The following is a 17,548-nucleotide window of genomic DNA, read 5'->3' on the forward strand; positions in this document are numbered from 1 at the left end:
CATGTATACCGGTAATTTTTATTTTGTATTTCTGCAATTGTTGGGTTTATCCTGGGCCTGTGGTTATTGTCCACTTGTCTTTGGATGATATTGAAATTACCAGGTAAGTACTACACAAGTTTACACCTAAAGATCACAAACAAGAGATTAAATGTCACATATAAAAACGTAACTGTAACTTTAATGTATAAATAGAGAAACATATGGAATTATAGCTAGCCATACATATAGTTATATTTACATTTAATCTTCTAACTTTTTTATTGCCATTCAGTGTAGTATTTGGTGTTTATGCTAAATTGATTATGAGTGTATGGAAATATAAAGTACTGCCCTTGTATTTGAGGAAGATAGTTGTTAAAACTTGACATATCTTATATCTACTTTCATTATATGTGGCTTAGAATTTCATAAGCACATCTACCTTTTATGAATAATCAATATCAAATGAATAGTTATAAAAACGTTGCTATGAGTGCTTGTTTTTAACAATAACAATATTTTGTTATTTTTATCTAGGAATTTCTTCATTTATTATTAGAAGAGTTCCCCCAGTTAAAAGGGTATGTGGAAATGAGTCTAAAAATCATGATTCAGATATTTTATTTAATATGTAAATTTTCCAGGAACGTATTAAAGTTTCATCTCTGCAGAGAATGTCTTAAGATAATCTTATATGCCTAAAACACTAAGAAATTAGTACCGAAGTTATGAATAATATTGAATTCAAGTGTTTCATAGCTATCTGTTAAATTATAGGGTGCTATATTTTTTATTATAAGAGAAGAAAAATACAGGGAAAGGAAAATCATAGAAAAAAGCTTAGGATCTTGTCATGGGATCAGAGTTTAGGTTTTTGAATTAAAAAACAGTTCTAAATTCAATTGAAATAAATTATCTCACTGGCATACATGAGTAGATTGTGTCTGTGATCAGCCCTATCTTTTCATTTCCAAAAACTTAAAAAGGGAGAAGAGTGTCTCAAGTTCCAGTAAGAAAAAAAATGTGAAAGCCCCATGCATTTAAAAAAAAAATCCTTTGTCAAGAGCGCTCTGCCTACCTGGTAAAACATTTTGGTTGAAAGATATTAGTATTCTTGACAAAATAATTTCTTGGAACATACTGGGCTTCCAAATTTTTTTTTTTAACTAGCACTTGGGATAGTTCCCAATTTTTTTTAGCCTTGCTTTGTTTCCAATGTCTGCTCTCTGTTTTTTCCGTCTTTAGTTGCAAAGCCTTGCCATTTACTTTGTATTAAAAGAGCATTTTTATGGCTTGGTTTATGTACAGTAAATTATGCAAATACATTGTGCTCAATTATGGTATCAGTGTTATTTCCGCTAATGATGTGCTTGAACAGTATTGTGGAAGTTTTTAATGGATTTGTCTTTCTTGCTAAAAAAAAGGTATTTCTGTTTTTCTTGGTGAAATTAATTTGTTTCAGTCAGTTGTACTTAGGATCTCTGTATAAACTTAACTCTCCCTTTTCTAAATTTTATCAATTAAGATATTACAAAAACTAGAAAATTAATGGCTCCTTAAGAATATGCCAAGAATATTTTAATTTCCAGTAAAAGTTGTGGAAATTATATTTCTTGTCCCTACAGAAAGAAAAGCAAGATTTCAGTTCTATTTATTTTATAGCCAGACATATAATATGTTGCCAGAATTATGAATAATGAGAAGGTAAAGTGCGGTGCCAAAAATAATAGATCATATTTATATAAAATATGCCCTCATCTACACTCATATGTCTGGCAATTATGTTTTTTCCTCTAATTACAATATAAGTTTTAATTCTTAACATAAAGTTAAGAAAAGAGTAGAGCTTTGTACTTGTAAAAACGAAATGTGTTAATTTGGATTTAATTATATACAATACTTTGACCTGAAAGAAGTTTAGACTTTAGATTATTTCTCCCCTTCATAAAATACTTGTTTTATCACATAAGACTTTTCTGTTGAAATCAAATGATACTTTGGAAGCACTTTAGGTTATGATAGAGGTATATCTTGATTAAATTAAACACAAAATGCTCCTAATGTAAGCATAAGCAACATTTTTGGGATTCAACCAACACATGTATTCACTTGCTCTAATATTATACCTTTAAAATGTGTTTTTCTTTATGTAAGCCATTTCCAGTTTCTTATTTTAAGCAGTCGTTTGTGACCATTTTAAAACACTTCATAGTACAGCTATAAACTTCTGCCAAACTTTTTTTCCAAAATGCATAATTTAACATTGTGTTTCCCAGCAATAGCTTTCTATTTTGTAGTGTAACATCTAGTCCACAATAATACTTTTATGTCATGAGAAACTTTAATGTGGAAATACATTAAACAATTTTTATGTGTTCATTTGACATGAAGTATTAAAGGGATATCTAGAGATTGGAAATGTTATATAACAAATATTTTTATATTATTATTTTCCATTGCTAAACAATGATCAAATTGGGTTTAACATCACACTTTGCTTTTCCAAATAAAGAAATTAAAGGAAGAAACAAATAAAATTCCTTTTGTCTCTAACACTATTTGGCTTATATGTGTTACACAGATAAATATAAACCTTCAGGAAATAATAATCTAGGATTAAAAGATTCTAAAAGTAATCACATGAAAACCATCCAGTCTAAAGCTGAAGCAATGAAGATCTGAGAAGATGCGGTCGGGTTAATTTTTAAATGGCCATTTGTTTGATCTTTCTGACAGTTAATATGCCTGACCCTTAAGTAAGTAGTCAAATGCTGCACAGCTGGACACAAGGAGGGTGTAAAAGTTACAATCTGGGGAACAGAGAAAGGGTGTTGGTAATACTTAGAGAATGCCAGCCCCTTTTTAAATTTCTGAGAAATTTTGAAAATGTGGACCCTTCAGTCTAAATGAAATGTAGCTTTAAGGAAGTTGTACAATACCAGAAAACACCATTTCATCTGAATGGAAAATTCCAAGACTGTGGCCTCAGAAGGCAGACTAATTTTCCAATTTAATCAGGGCAGACTTGGAAAAGTGAATGTAACTGAAGATCACCCAAATGGATGAGACAATAAGAAATGACAACCAAAATGAATAGAACTGCCTGAAACATAATGAAAAAGAAATAAAGTACGCAACAGATAATATTATAGAAATCCAACTTTCTGCTGGATTTAAAAACAAACAGAATTTATTTCTATGCAATTTGTACAGTGTATTAGCTTTGTGGGGAGGGTTGGTGTAAACCGTTTAAGCAGCACAATTTTAATGGCATGAGATAGCATTTGATTCATAATCACATCTGCTTTCCATAATAAATTCTGGGTATATCGGACTTGAGCCTGAATTTCTAAGATGCCATTGTTTTGATCCTGATTTTAAAAGACAGTTTTCAAGTTATGTGCCTGTTGTGTACAATAGTCTTAAAAATCGATATGCTTTGAAACTAGCTCAGAGGGAGCTAGTTCAAAATTTGCTATGAATAGCAGTAACATAACACTCAGTCCATAACAAAGTAAAGAAGAGATCCTACTTTATAAATTATGTGGTTAAATTATCGTACTAATTTTATTTAAATATCTGAAGTCCTGGATCCCAGCACAAATTTGGACAATGCTCTGTATTAATGGTTCAGGATATTGTGTCGGGAATCAGGAACAGCATTTGGCTTTAAATAATGGATGCAGCACTCTAATTAGAGGATAGACCTAGACAAAAACTGAGCAGGACCAGGACCAAAACAAAACATAAAGTAATTGAATGAAAAATATAATTAAATTAAAGGTAGTTAATTACATCTGATCAACATGGTTATTCTCCATAAATTACATTTTTCTTGTTGTCACATAAAAAAATGCATCTTTTGATCAGTGGTTCAGATTATAGGTAGTCCTAGACTTACAACCATTCATTTAGTGATTGTTCAAAGCTACAACGGCACTGAAAAAAAAGTATAACTGTTTTTCACACTTATGACCACTGCAGCATCCCCATGATTAAAATTCAGACACTTGGTAACTGGCTCATATTTATGACGGTTGTAGTGTCCCGGGGTCATACGATCACCTTTTGCAACCTTCTGACAAGCAAAGTCAGTGGGAAGCCAGATTCGCTTAACAACTGTGTTACTAACTTAACAACTGCAGTGATTCACTTAACAACAGTTGCAAGAAGATCGTAAAACAGAGCAAAATTTAAATTAACAATTGTCTTTGCTTAGCAACAGAAATTCTGGGTTCAGTTGTGGTCATAAGTTGAGAGCTACCTGTATACACCTCTGCTGTTATGTACTTTCATTTATATAATAATTATATAATAATTCTTCATCTCCAAATGAACAAATTTTAGACATCTGCATTTTGAATTCTGTGTATAGTGGAAATATTGTACTAATTATCTTTCATGATGGAAATAGAAACCTGTATGCGGTTCTGTTCTGGGCTTTAAAATATATTATACAACCTACGGTCATCATTTCAGACTTTTTTTTTATCTAAACAAAGAAATAAAATGACCCAAGCAGGCAAAAAACCAACGGGAACAGGGGAAAATACCTGTCAGCTTCCCCATTGATTTTTCTTATAGGAAGTTGGCAGAGAGTGCTGAAAATTATGATCATTGAAATGACCACAGCTTTGCCAAATTTCAGTCCCACAGGAGTCGGCTCCTGGATTTTGAATGCATTCTATAGCCCATTTTAGGTTCATTGGTTCAAAAAAAAATAATACTATCCTATAATGCTCTGTTTTGCCCAATTGAAGGGTACAAACAGATCCAATAGTTTTAGTAGCATATAAACTAGGGTGAATACAAGTGATATGTCATCTTGTCACATTACTAAGTAACTGTCGTGTTGCAGTTGTCCTTTGCTTAAACCTATTTTGATTATTTTCAACTAATTACAATGAAATATCCTACAAATATGCAGAGTCGGGTTTATAGACTAGATTGTTTCATAAGGAATGAGGCTTTGCTGGCAAAATCTGACAAAGTATTGCCCTCTTGTTGCATCAGACTAATGGAAAAAAATAAGTGTGTGGGAAAAGGCTGAATTTGTAAACAAATTTTAAAGCCCACCTGCTTTGGATTAAAAAAAAGGGGGGTTGGATCAATTCATAGAAGTCATGGGGATCAATGGCTATTAATTTCAATGGCAGTGTAGACCATCTGAAGGCCATCTGCTGGGAAACCAGTGAATTCCTTGTGCAGTTGGTTGACCACCGTGAGAACAGACTGCTGGACTAAAAGGGACGGGGATCTGATCTCACAGAGCACTGGTTTTGTTGTTATGTTTGACATTCTACCAAATGCCTTTTAATTTTAGCTTGTCTTATCTAAACATCTCTGGGGAGTTTAAGGTGCTTGCTCTGCTGAACCATCTTTAAGAGATACACAGTTGAGTTGCTTTAGATATTTTCATAGGTTCACTGCTTTGTCTTGGTCCCTATAATTAAATTTTGTTTTGTCTTGTTTCATTTTGTTTTGATTCATTTCATTCGTATACTGCCCGGTCCTGGAAGCTCTGGGTTGCTGACAAACCAAAACATCATAAAAAAAAAATCCTTCAAAAACAATCAATAAACCCACTCATAATAAAGCAAATACAATATTAAAATTATGGGGAAAGTATAGGAAATCATGTCAGATTCATCTCTCCTGTGTTAGAAGGAACAGCTACGCCTTTGCTGCTCTCCTTGAACCCAGAAAGAAAGGATGCCAATTTATATATAGAAATGTATTTTATAGGTGAACATGTATGAATGTACATAGGAGCAGCATATGAAAACTCGTATTAGGAAACTTTAAATAACTAGAATTTCCTATTCATTATACGCTTTAGTAAGAAAGTATGAAGAAATTACAAAAACAGAAAAATTAATAAGCTCTTAAGAGTAAATGCAATTATTCTGTTTTTATCGTGTGTGTGTGTGTGTGTGTGTGTGTGTAAGGAGAGATAGGTGTGTGTTTCACACACAAAGACATACACACAAGCAGTTTTTAGGTTATGATGGCAACTGGGACTGGATTTACTATCGCTAAGCAACAGATAGTATGACATGGTCATACTAGGTGATATCAAGTGACCACATTGCTTAGCAACAACAATTCTAACATCTGTTGTTAAGCAAGGGCCACATGGATTGTTAAATGAGGACCTCACATAACTTCAACTTTCTCCCGGCTTTTCCATTGACTTGTTTTGTGGGAACCTGGCAGGATTGTCAGAAATAGCAATGATATGTCCGCGGAGTACTGCAACAGCCAGAATTACAAGGTCCTGTTGTAAGTACCTTTCGTTTAGTGCTGTCATAACTTTGAATAGCTGCTGAACCAATGGTCATAACTCAAGAATTTTACACACACACACACACACACACACACACACACACACTTACATACATTGCATGTTTATGATTAATTTTTTATTTGTTTGGAAGGTATGGTCTGGCGATTGAAAACATTTTCCAGAAGTGGCTTGACTGCTCAGGGATACCCAAGGTAAATGGAAATGTGTTTTTTGAATAGAATCAATAGAATGAATCTGCTGAACATGTTGTTCAAATTACTCTTCCTTCTATAATAGATACGGCATGAATCTAAATTTTAATAATATCCAGTTTATGTTTTTATAAAATGCACATATGGGAATCAACTTTTATCATTTGCAGATTCCATTTTTTATTTTCCTCAAAGAGATGCTGCCAAGTGGGGGGAAAAAAATCTCTTAAACCTTACTTTATTACTAAGGATACTGTTCACTGGAAATTGTATTATTAAGGAATCTTAGCGACACTTCACATTTTTTAAATGGAATTTTATGTTTCTTGCATTATTGTGGATGAAATAAAACACTGCTTTAAATTAATTTTATTTATCAACTTTTTAATGTTTAGTGGGACCGATTTATAAGGCTTCACACCTGTTACAGTTATGCTAGGAACAGACTGTTTTCTGAAAAGAAAAGAGGAAAAATGAAACATTTAATTTCAAATGGAGTGATATCCTTCACAAAGGAATACAAAATGATATTTAATTACACAATTTACTCAAGCAAGATAAACAGTGGCAGTAAAGAAATCATCCTCCCAGTAATCTATATAGCAGTTGCACATTCTATCTGTGATTCATATATTTAATTGCTGCATCCAGTTATCTGGAAATGCTAGAGACAACAAGTACATTTGAAAACACATCATTATCCTTCACAGGTCCTTCTGTGGATTGCATACATATTCTCCAGACGTCCAAAATTTGATCTCCCTGGAATGCTGACCTTTAATCTCCGTAATGGCCAATCTGTGTGGCTAGCCCAGGCAAAATTGGCAGAAACCAAGAATAGATTAATCCAGCAGTGAGTCATAGAACCAGTTTTCCATTTCCTATCTTAGAAATCTTAGAAATCTGAAGGAGCAAATGTTTTTATCTATCCATTTCAGTTATTTTCCTATCATGTCCACTCAGAGCAGTTCAGATAAATGGAATCCAACACAGTTATGCTCAAAAGAGTTTGATGTTGGGATAGGAGAGGCCATGACTTTAGTAAATATTCTTCAAATTCCTTATGAAGGATTTTTCAGGAAATTGGGCCTTATAAAAGAATGTCCCCTCCCCATAGCTGCAAACCCATAGCTTTTGACTGGATCATAGTTAGATTTTCCAGTGTCTTACATTATATATGTATTCTGAAAAAAAAAAAAGACATTTGGGTAGACACAAAAGATTGTAGGAGAGCATTTTCTTGAAACTTGTTGAGTCTGGGTTAAATAAGGTCAGTTGCCCTGTGCTGTTGATTTTGCTGTTTATCAGTTCAGGATGTACAGCAGCTTAAGAGGTGACTCACCACAGGACTGGAGAGCTTTTCACCTTCTAGTAAGTTAATAATGATTTAATGTCAGCAACTCCAGACTGAGTTTAAATGACACTGACGAATTTAGAAACAGCTGATTTTAGAGTATGAAACAACCAATTAAGAAATTATTAATTAATGCTGTGGCTATGTCCATCATTGTGTAAAAATGTGCTTCCAGATGTTTGCTATTGTTCCTGTCTGTTTCTAAAGATTTCAAGAGCGATGACATCTTTGATTTGTTTGAACTATAATTCTCTATGGCTGAACAAAGCTTTCCATGATCAACATACCTTTTTCTTTAGTCATCCGTTTAGTATAACCCCACCCAAGGAAATGAATAAGGTAAAACTATGCATAAACTCCATGCTTACTTAACACATCCTTCAGTTATTTAAACAAGTAATAATCAATCATATCCTATAATAATTTGTACACTTCATTAAATCATCTATTTTGGTTTCTCTATGCCAGCGGCTCCCAATCTTTTTTGTACCCCGTACCCCTAGAATGTTTTAGATATATTCTCGCACCCCTTACAAAAGTTTGAAATAATGGCAACGGATTATGTATATACACTATAATTTTGAAAACCCAAATTTTCGCACCCCCTGAAATATCATCTCACCCCCGGTTGGAAGCCCTGGTCTATGCTTTCTCCTGCATTTGCTGTACTTTTACAACTTACCAGTACACAGTGATTTTGTTTGTTCCTTTCCTATATGATATGCATATGTTAGGCGTCACTTTTTCCTACCTTCCCTTGTTATTATATCCATGATCCAAAATGCCACATGAGGATTTTTTCTCCTTCTTCTATATGCATTCATTTTGAAATTGAACTTTAGAATCGTAGCTCTTTTTCTCTCTTTTTTAATGGAGATCCATGTGATGGTAACTTTGGCCTCTTCCAATTTCCCCCCCCCCCCCGCTAAATATATCTATAATCTCCAGGGCTGAGACAATAATGCCCAGAGTTACCCTGACATAAGATGGGCAGCCAATACATTTTACAAATAAATAAATAAATATTTTTGTAATGAAATATACAGAGAAGCACTAGTAAAGACCCTCATAGTATAAATATAGCACTTCTTCGCAACATCAATCCTCTTTGCATTAGTTGCTATTGAAAAATTAAGGACTGATTAGCTTCAGATTTACCTCTTCATTAGCCATCTTAAATTGCTCTAACATCAGCTTTTGTTGTCTGGGAGAGGAAAGTTTTAATGATTAATTTCCTCTCTCTCTCTTTTAATAGTAGAATAGTATGTATGTATTAATACAACTCTGAAGAAAAATTGCAGCAAACAGGCAGAGGGAGAACTTAGAGAAGAGCGGGAAGGGAAGCAAAACAGAGAAGTGAGATGTCGGAGTATCATGTAATAAAGAAACTGAAATTGCAGCTTACTCTGGAGTCCCTTTCTAAGAAAGAACACAACAATAGTAATTTAAATAATGAAAAGGAGGTAATCTGAGACTTTCATTCTTGCAGCTTCTGTCTCATTTGAGGGGTAGGGGTCACCTGGAGAATGTCCTGGAATATAACATTGAATAAATATGGTGAAGAGAGATATTTGTTCAGTTAATCCGATCCAATTAGGGCTAATCATAAAACATTTTCCTTTCCATCCTTTCCGTCTTAAACTATAGTAATAGAGCTCCAAAAAATAAAGTGCTTTGGGGTATCCAGGTCTCAGGGCTTGTAAAGATCGTGTGCCTTTCCCAGAACAAGTTAAGTATTATTTGTGAATTTTCTGTCATTTTGCAGAAACATTTTCAAATGATCCAGATGTTTGGCAAGATTTGATCTATGTATTTTAATCTACTAATTTTGGTCTTTTTATTGATTTGATCTTTATAAAGAAACTTTCCTATTTAGAATATTTTTGTCTGGGACATTGGTCATCATCCCAAAGTGTCTTTAGTTGATTTCAAGGGGATTAGAAATATTAAATTATTATAAAATATAATAAAATCAGGTTAGGTAAAGGTCACATTTAAACAATTTTTATCATAGCTACAGTGCTTAAATGAAAATGCATTTCCAGATTATTCACTCTCAGCTCTGCTAGTCAAACTGTGATTTCTCAGCTCCATGTTCAATTACATTTTAAATAAATGAAAAACAAGCAAATGGCATTCATCCAGATATAATAACAAAATGTTTTTCCTTAGAGATATTTTGTGCTTTAGTTATCCATAGAGTAAGCTGTAGCAACTAGTCTTTTCAGCAAAAGTCTGGTTTTGTTTTGGCTGGCTTTGGAATGTTTCAGTATGATTGGGAAAATAATTATGGCTGAAGACAGTAGGCTACATATTATTTTTTAATTATGCTATTATAAACCAACCTTACAGATTTTAGGGAATGCATTCATCAAATAAGAAAACTCTCTTATTTTAAATTTACTGATGAATGACTGACATTTATAGGGGGGCATTTTTAATATCTGTATTTCTCCTTACTTTCTTTACCCCATCTCCAGCATAAACAAATTCGGACTTTATTTCTGAAAGAGGTTGTCAGCTCTAGAGTAGTAACAATCTTTCTAGATTATTTTTCATGTAGTTCTTCTGTTTCTTTTGCTCCAGTGGCTATATACTTTAATGTAATGTATCTTGATGAAGAATATACCTTGATGAAGAAAGTGAAAGTAATGCAAGTTTAAGGAGATCTCTCTATTTCTGCAGGTCAAGTACACTGTTTAAAAATTGGCGGTACACCTCTTCCACCTAGTAAGCATAGGTTACAACCCCTCATTTGGAGACTATTTCCTATTTTTTTTCTGCTCCATTGAAGCTTTACAGTTTGCCTATTCAACTCCTATCAGGTCTGGTGTTGATAGCTGTTCTCAAGAGAAAGTTACCATCATTCTGAAGCTTGATATATCACTGAACTGTAACTAATGTTGGCATTTCAGGACATACTGTGGGTTAATGAATGAGCTTTTACTATGAATTTATACAGAGAGTTTTAAAAGTAGCACCATGTAGCCAAAAATCTAGTTTAGAAAAGTTTGGGGTTCCTTAGAAACTCAGGAATAGTCACACAGTATTGATACTGGAAGCAGCTTCATATACAGGGATCTGAAATATGAAAATAGGTTCCCTTTAGAAAAGAATCCATGAAAGTAGTTCATAAGAAATTGTTTACAGAGCTTAAATATTCTTTGTGGCTTGTCTTCTTCCTGTTAATCACACTGCTAGCATAAAAGCTAAGTTATGCACAGAATGGTTGGATTTGCCCCTAGTAGAAAGGAAGTATGTTTGGTATCTCCAGAACAATAAGAGTTTGCTGCCTGGCTGGTCTATGCTGGATCAAATTCACATTCCCAAGTTCCTACTCTTCCACCTACATATTCAAAGGTCTGGAAGCCCAGAAGAGGAAGGAAAGTTCTTTCTTAAATAGGGATGTGAGCTTTTTCTAATAAAGCTGAGCCTGCACAGTACAAGACTATTTTAATTTGTGCCTCGAAAAAAGATCCTAAGAAAAGCAAAAAAAGATTAGCTATGAATTAACTCTCTTGTCTTGCTGAGGTTTTTTTCCCCCCATCCAAAACAACATGAGAAGAATGCGTAGTCCCAGAATACGTTTCCTTTTGAACAGTGGTCCCAAAGTTTCAAATTTTATTGGAATATCTTTCATGGTGTCTATATGCAGTAATAAACAAGCAAAATGCTGCAGACACAACTTCCAACCATTTGGCTGTTGACTTGCTGATATAGTATGTAGCTGCAAAACTAACTCTGAATAAAAAATGGAGTCAGTTTTGGCTTCCAGGACCCTATTCTCAATACCCTGAGAAGGAGGAAGAGGGGTCCCATAATTCAAACAGCACATCTCTGCATGGCAATGGATTGCCTGTCTATCTCAGACAAAAAAACTTTTACTATATCAGTTTACTAAAAGTCTTTGTACCCCACCCCTTTCTAGCTCTTTGCCATGGTTTTCATTTTCTCAAGCTTACTGGCATGCCAAATAAAGAAGGGCAGCTGAGTTCACTTCAAGAGGTTCCCAGAGGCTCAGCGCTGACTGTTTTTCAGCAATGGAAGTCCTCCTTGAGGGACTGAAATGGAGACAGTTTTAGTACAATAGATGTATAAAGATGCCAACCAATGACAGCCTCCTATTGATTCTGGAAATATTGTAAGCAAGTACGGATTAACTATTTCGGGGGGGGAGGGGGAAAACCTCACATTTTTAAAAGCCTACTAGCCTTTACAGTTGTGACTTGGATCAGTTGTAAAACATAAAATACATTTAGGTTGTTATGCTTGAAATATTTAAGAGTTGTAAGAGAAGTTGGTTATGTTTCATCTATTTAGATTTCAATTAAAACCTTGCTGTAATTGAGAGTAATTTTACAATTGCCACTGTTATTGCTAAACATACTTCAAATTTGGGATTGTGTGTGTGTGTGTGTGTGTGTGTCCCTCCAATGTTATTTTGTCCTGTCTACAGGGAAATGTGTTGAAGCTCTTGAACTATGAAGGAATATTTTTATGAGAATATTTATGACCATATTTAAGTCATATTTAAATATGGTCATAGATACTTATGACCGTATTTAAATCATATCCACATTGCTTTCTAACCAAAAGGCATGCACAAAGAATATAAGACAATAAAAAGACAATACTAAGCATCTCTACTCTAAAGCTCAATGGCTCTTCTTATTTATGCAAGATTGCAGCCTAGAAATGCATTAATAAGTGACTTGCATTTTTTAAAATTGTTGGTTTGTATAACCCTAAATGAGCTAATGCTTTTTTTCTAAATCTCAGGGAGGCATTCAGTTTATTCCATTATAAATAAAGAACAGGAAGAAAAGGGGCAATACCATAAATTGGGAACTGGCAGATCACAATACACTTCAATCTCTTCCTTTACTGGAACGAACTTCAAGCACATTCAGGACTATTAGACTGACAGATTGGCATCAAATTTTGGAGGTAGGGTGATAGGTCAGTAACTATAGCACAAGCCTTGGTGGTTGTAGGTTCACGGTCATTGCCTCGTACCATGGGTTAAAAACATCATAACTACATACTAAGAGCTGGCAATTGCTATGAAAGACCCCACTTGAGATCATGGAAAGCCATTGCCAGTTAAAATAAGCACATTCTTGGCTAGATAAACCAGTGGCCTGCTCATCAGAAGATAGCTTCATAGATTCTTCTACAAAATCAGGCTTCAGCTACCTTCATATTTCTTCATGAAAAACTAGAGCAGTCCAGTACATTATTATATTTATGAGTGTACATAAACATAAGTGCTCTCTCATTTATTAACTGACTACGGTGAAGCCTATTTAGCTTTAACATGATTATTGCATGATGCACTTTCAGACAACGTTCTGAAATGCAGTTATCATGAAGGAAGATCTATGAGTGAGAACAGCAGGAATCTACACTTTTGTTCATTGTTTTTTTCTCAGTAAAATGGTTTTGGATACAGTTCCTGCATTAGGCTAATGATAAAATATAGATCACAGAACTAAGTAGTAATTAAAAATAGTAAAAATGTAAATGTAAAAATAGTAAATAAACACACAATAACAACAAAGTAATAATAGCATATACCACTTCAAAACCTGCTTCAGAAGCAAGGAGGCTTATGAATCAAATATCTGTCAAAATAAATATGCATTCAGGAAGAAAAATAATAATAGAGTTAACTTCTCTTAATAGAAAGTGGAAGAGCCTGTGAGCAACCAGTGAGAAGCCAACTGGATTCCACAGAAGAGATAAAAGAGCTTCTCTGAGAGATCTTAAATTCTGAGCATATGGGTGAGAATGGTTTCCAAATATCCTGGTCTCTTATCAAAATAAATTTATAAAAGTCATAAAAGAACTGTTTAATTCTTAGCCCATGGAGCTGTTGATGAAAGGGCATCATATGCTTCTTATAAACCAGACCCTGAATGCAGACTTACGGCCACAATTGAGTCCAAAATTCCCGTTGCTAAGCAAGACAGTTGTTGAGATTTAGCTTTATATCATGGATAGATTTTGATAGGAATACTCATATTTAAAGCATTACCAACAATTAATGTCATGTTGAGTTTTGTTTTGTGTTGTTTTGTTTTGGGAAAGATAATTTTTTGAAAAGGGAAAAGAAAAGTCAGCTGTTTCTTGACTAATCTGCTTATCTGGGTGTGGTTGTTCAATTTTGAACAGGTAAACATGCAACAGTGGTCCTGCATTTTATTAAAAAGGCAGAATATGACACAAACAAAGAAGTGTATACATCTGGCGTGTAGTTCTGTTCTAAATCAGGCTCTATCTAGCTATTGAATAAAGTTGAGCATTTTTCAGGCATGTAGTATGAAAAGCTCAAATTTCCTTTAAATAGCAAGAAATTTTGCTTGGCGTGGTGGATAAAACTTTTTAATGTTTTGGTATGCCCCAGCTAGTCAGAGGGCCCAGCTGCTTGGATTTTTAATAGAACCGCTCTATTGGACATGCCTTAAACTCTTTTTGGGTGGCCATTAAGACCTGCTAAAAAAATTTGTGTGAACTATATAAGAATTCCAAAAATAACTGATTATGTTTAAAGATTCATGCATGCCATGTGAAAGTGTTCTGCATTATGCTACAGTCTTAAAATTCAGAGCATAAGAAAATAGAAGCAAAATCCCAACATTTTTTATATTATACCCCAGTGCATTTCATGATAAAATCTAACTAGAACATGAAGAGACTTGCAAGTTCTGAATTCATATCCAATAACTGCAAATCTATTAACTACATTTTCACTGGATTCTAAACCTTAAGTATGAATATCTTTCTAGGACGCCAGCATACAGGGATATTTTGTGTGATGACATATTCACTACTAGCACCCTCCCTTTTTTATGTTCAATTGTGTCTGGTTCTTTGAGACTGCCTGGACAAGTCCCTGCAGTTTTCTTGGCAAGGTTTTTCAAAAGGGATTTGCCATGGCCTCCTTCCTAAGGCTGAGAGAAACTGACTAGATCAAAGTTACCCAGCTGGCTATGTACCAAAGGCCAGAACTAGAATTCACGGTCTCCAGTTTCCTTAACCTGTATACTAAACTGGATCTTTGGATCTCTCTATTCATAACTTGAACTGTGGAAATGCTGGTCTGTTTTTTTCCTTTGAGAGTAGCTGAATGGGAATGACAATCATATTCCATGTAGACTCTCCTCCTCAAAGAATACTTTTCTTACTTGCAGATGACACAAAACTGAATGAGATAAAATAATAACATCTGGAAGGAAGAAATACAATTCTGAATGTCCTTTAAAGAAATGAGTTGAATGTAATAGCGTGAAATCTAACACCAATAAGTGCAGAGTTTTTCTTTTGGAAACAAAAATCAAAGGCAGGGATAAAAGATAGTGGACACCTGGCTTGGCAATGCTATTTGTAAAAAATACTTTGCAATATTAATTAACGACAAACTAAGTATGAGTCGAAAGTGAGATGTCACTGTAAGGAAGACAAATGCTGTTGTATTCAGTGTAAAGAAACATTATTTCATAATCGCAAGTTCAAAGTATCACATTTTAAGAAAGAATCAGGGAATTGTAACAGGTCTCGAGAAAACACTAAGATTGATTAGAAGACTAGAATCTAAGAAGATAAAAGGAGACAAGTATATTTAATTTTGAGCAAAGCCTTGAGGGGGGAAATGATAGTTCTCTTCAAATACGGATTGTCTTCATTTACTGAAGGTAATTGGACCCAGGAACTCTGTTGCAGGATGTCATGTGACCACACACTGACTGTCAATGGCAATTCTGGCAGCCCAGTTGATGCTATTAGGTAAATCCCACATAGCCACACCTTCTGCCAGCCTCCCCATTGACTTTGCTTGTCGGAAGCTGGCAATGAAGGTCACGAATGGCAATACTGTGAACATGAGATGTTGCAAGGCTGCATTTTCAAGCCAGAGTGCCCAAATAATGATCATGTGACCACACAGGGATGCTGTAACAGCTGCAGCTTCGAGGACCCATCATAAGTGCTCCTCATTCAGCACTGTTGTAACTTTGAATGGGTACATTAAGCAAGGACTATCTGTATCTGCAGTGAAGTCACAAAAAAGACTAAAATCTGATCTCTTTCATTCCGGAGTGCAGGATCCAGAGTAATTATTTAAGATACAGGAAAGCAGATTCTGATTGAATATAACAGAATTTCAACAGTAAAACAAGTTGCCCAGAGAGGTAGTGGCATAGAGGAGCAGCTGTCACATCTCTCTCTCTCTCTCTCTCTCTCTCTCTCTCTCTCTCTCTCTCTCTCTCTCTCTCTCTCTCTCTCTCTCTCTCTCTCTCTCTGTGTGTGTGTGTGTGTGTGTGGTACATAAAAAGTTATTCTTGTTTCATTCTGTGAGTTGGTTCAGCAAAGGAATCTGTATTTTCAGCATTTAACATTTAGCATTCTGTGGTTGAAAACTGCTTGTACTTCATATGTATTCTGAATATTTACACAGCAAATATTATTAATAATTAATATTATTATTAAACCTAGATTTCCTGGTCCCAAGTTCTAAAGTTTACTGCATCATAGTAATTTACATCAAAATAATCTGAATGGGTAGCACTGTCTCAAGAACATTAATAGACAATATAATACAATATATTATTGTATTTTTATATTGCCGAACTCAACAATTACTGTCAGCAGTGTACATCATAAAAACATAAAACATGACTTTAAAAAACACTAAATTAAGATCGAAACAAATCTTTCATAATACAATAGGTGCAATGTCTGTGGAGTTTCTCAGTCATCCAAGTTCTTCTTCCTCAAGGAAAAAACAGCTCAGCTGCCTTTTGAAAAAGTACCTTGGAGACAATAGGTGCACATTCGGTTCCTAAGACTTTCTGGAATGCGTTTGTTTTTAATAACTTCTGATATGCAAACACTGAAGGTGCTAGACTAATTTTCATAAGATGGAAGCTACAATTAATCAGCACTGCCTGGGACCCCCTGTCCCATCACCTCGTACATTTTGGGGGAACCGTTCAAAGAGGCTGGTGACGTATAGTCATTTGATATACATGAATGCATATATATTATAGTGTGCAAATAAGTGTATCAGTTGCAGAAAGATGTCCCTTGGGAGTAAATGTACATATATTCTAAACGGATGCCTCCTTTGTGTTAACAAATATTTTCCTAAATAATTTTTGCCAGTGGAAGTGCTGAATAAGTCAAAGTAGCAGTTTTCGTAGATATTTACAGATGGGATTAGCCCGAATGTAAAAATCTAGAAAAGGGTTTTTTCCATCATAATATCTCCTTTAAGATATTTTTTCTTTGAATAATATATTTCATGGCAATATTGCTTCTATTTAAAGCAAAGAGCTTGAGCTTGGCTTTGATCTAAAGCTTTTGATCTTGAAAGAAGGTTATTGTGGTAGTAAAAAAAGGGGGCAGGCAATGTCTTTTTAAAAACCAAAAGCAATAAAGTTAAAGTGGTGGTCAAGATTTAGTGAGCTCACTCGACACACATTTATGTTTTGACATCTGTTCATAAATGGCATCTAATTTCATGTAGGAGAAAATCTGCTCTGATCTAAATCTAAAAATTTAGAAACTTTCTTTCCCAGAATGCATAGATACATCAATCAAATTTTTGTGAGAGCATGAGTTTATGCTTATACTTATGTCAGAAAACATTAATATGCTAAATATAATTATCCTGAAGGATTGATTCTTTCCTTGCTTCCTTTTTTTTTAATGTTT

The 17,548-nt window shown here is 34.4% G+C and overlaps 1 protein-coding gene across 1 annotated transcript in view; it reads left to right on the forward strand.

Moving 5' to 3' along the window:
• Positions 1 to 17,548, forward strand: part of AOPEP (aminopeptidase O (putative)) — a 183,878-nt gene that overhangs the window by 72,337 nt on the left and 93,993 nt on the right. The window contains exons 9-10 of the mRNA XM_015820752.1: positions 520 to 563; positions 6,420 to 6,480. Coding sequence (XP_015676238.1) covers positions 520 to 563; positions 6,420 to 6,480 — 105 coding nt within the window. The remainder of the gene's footprint in view (positions 1 to 519; positions 564 to 6,419; positions 6,481 to 17,548) is intronic.

This window comes from Protobothrops mucrosquamatus, unplaced genomic scaffold (genome assembly GCF_001527695.2).
Source record: "Protobothrops mucrosquamatus isolate PMUCROS unplaced genomic scaffold, P.Mucros_1.0 scaffold1175, whole genome shotgun sequence".
Classification (NCBI taxonomy): Eukaryota; Metazoa; Chordata; class Lepidosauria; order Squamata; family Viperidae; genus Protobothrops; species Protobothrops mucrosquamatus.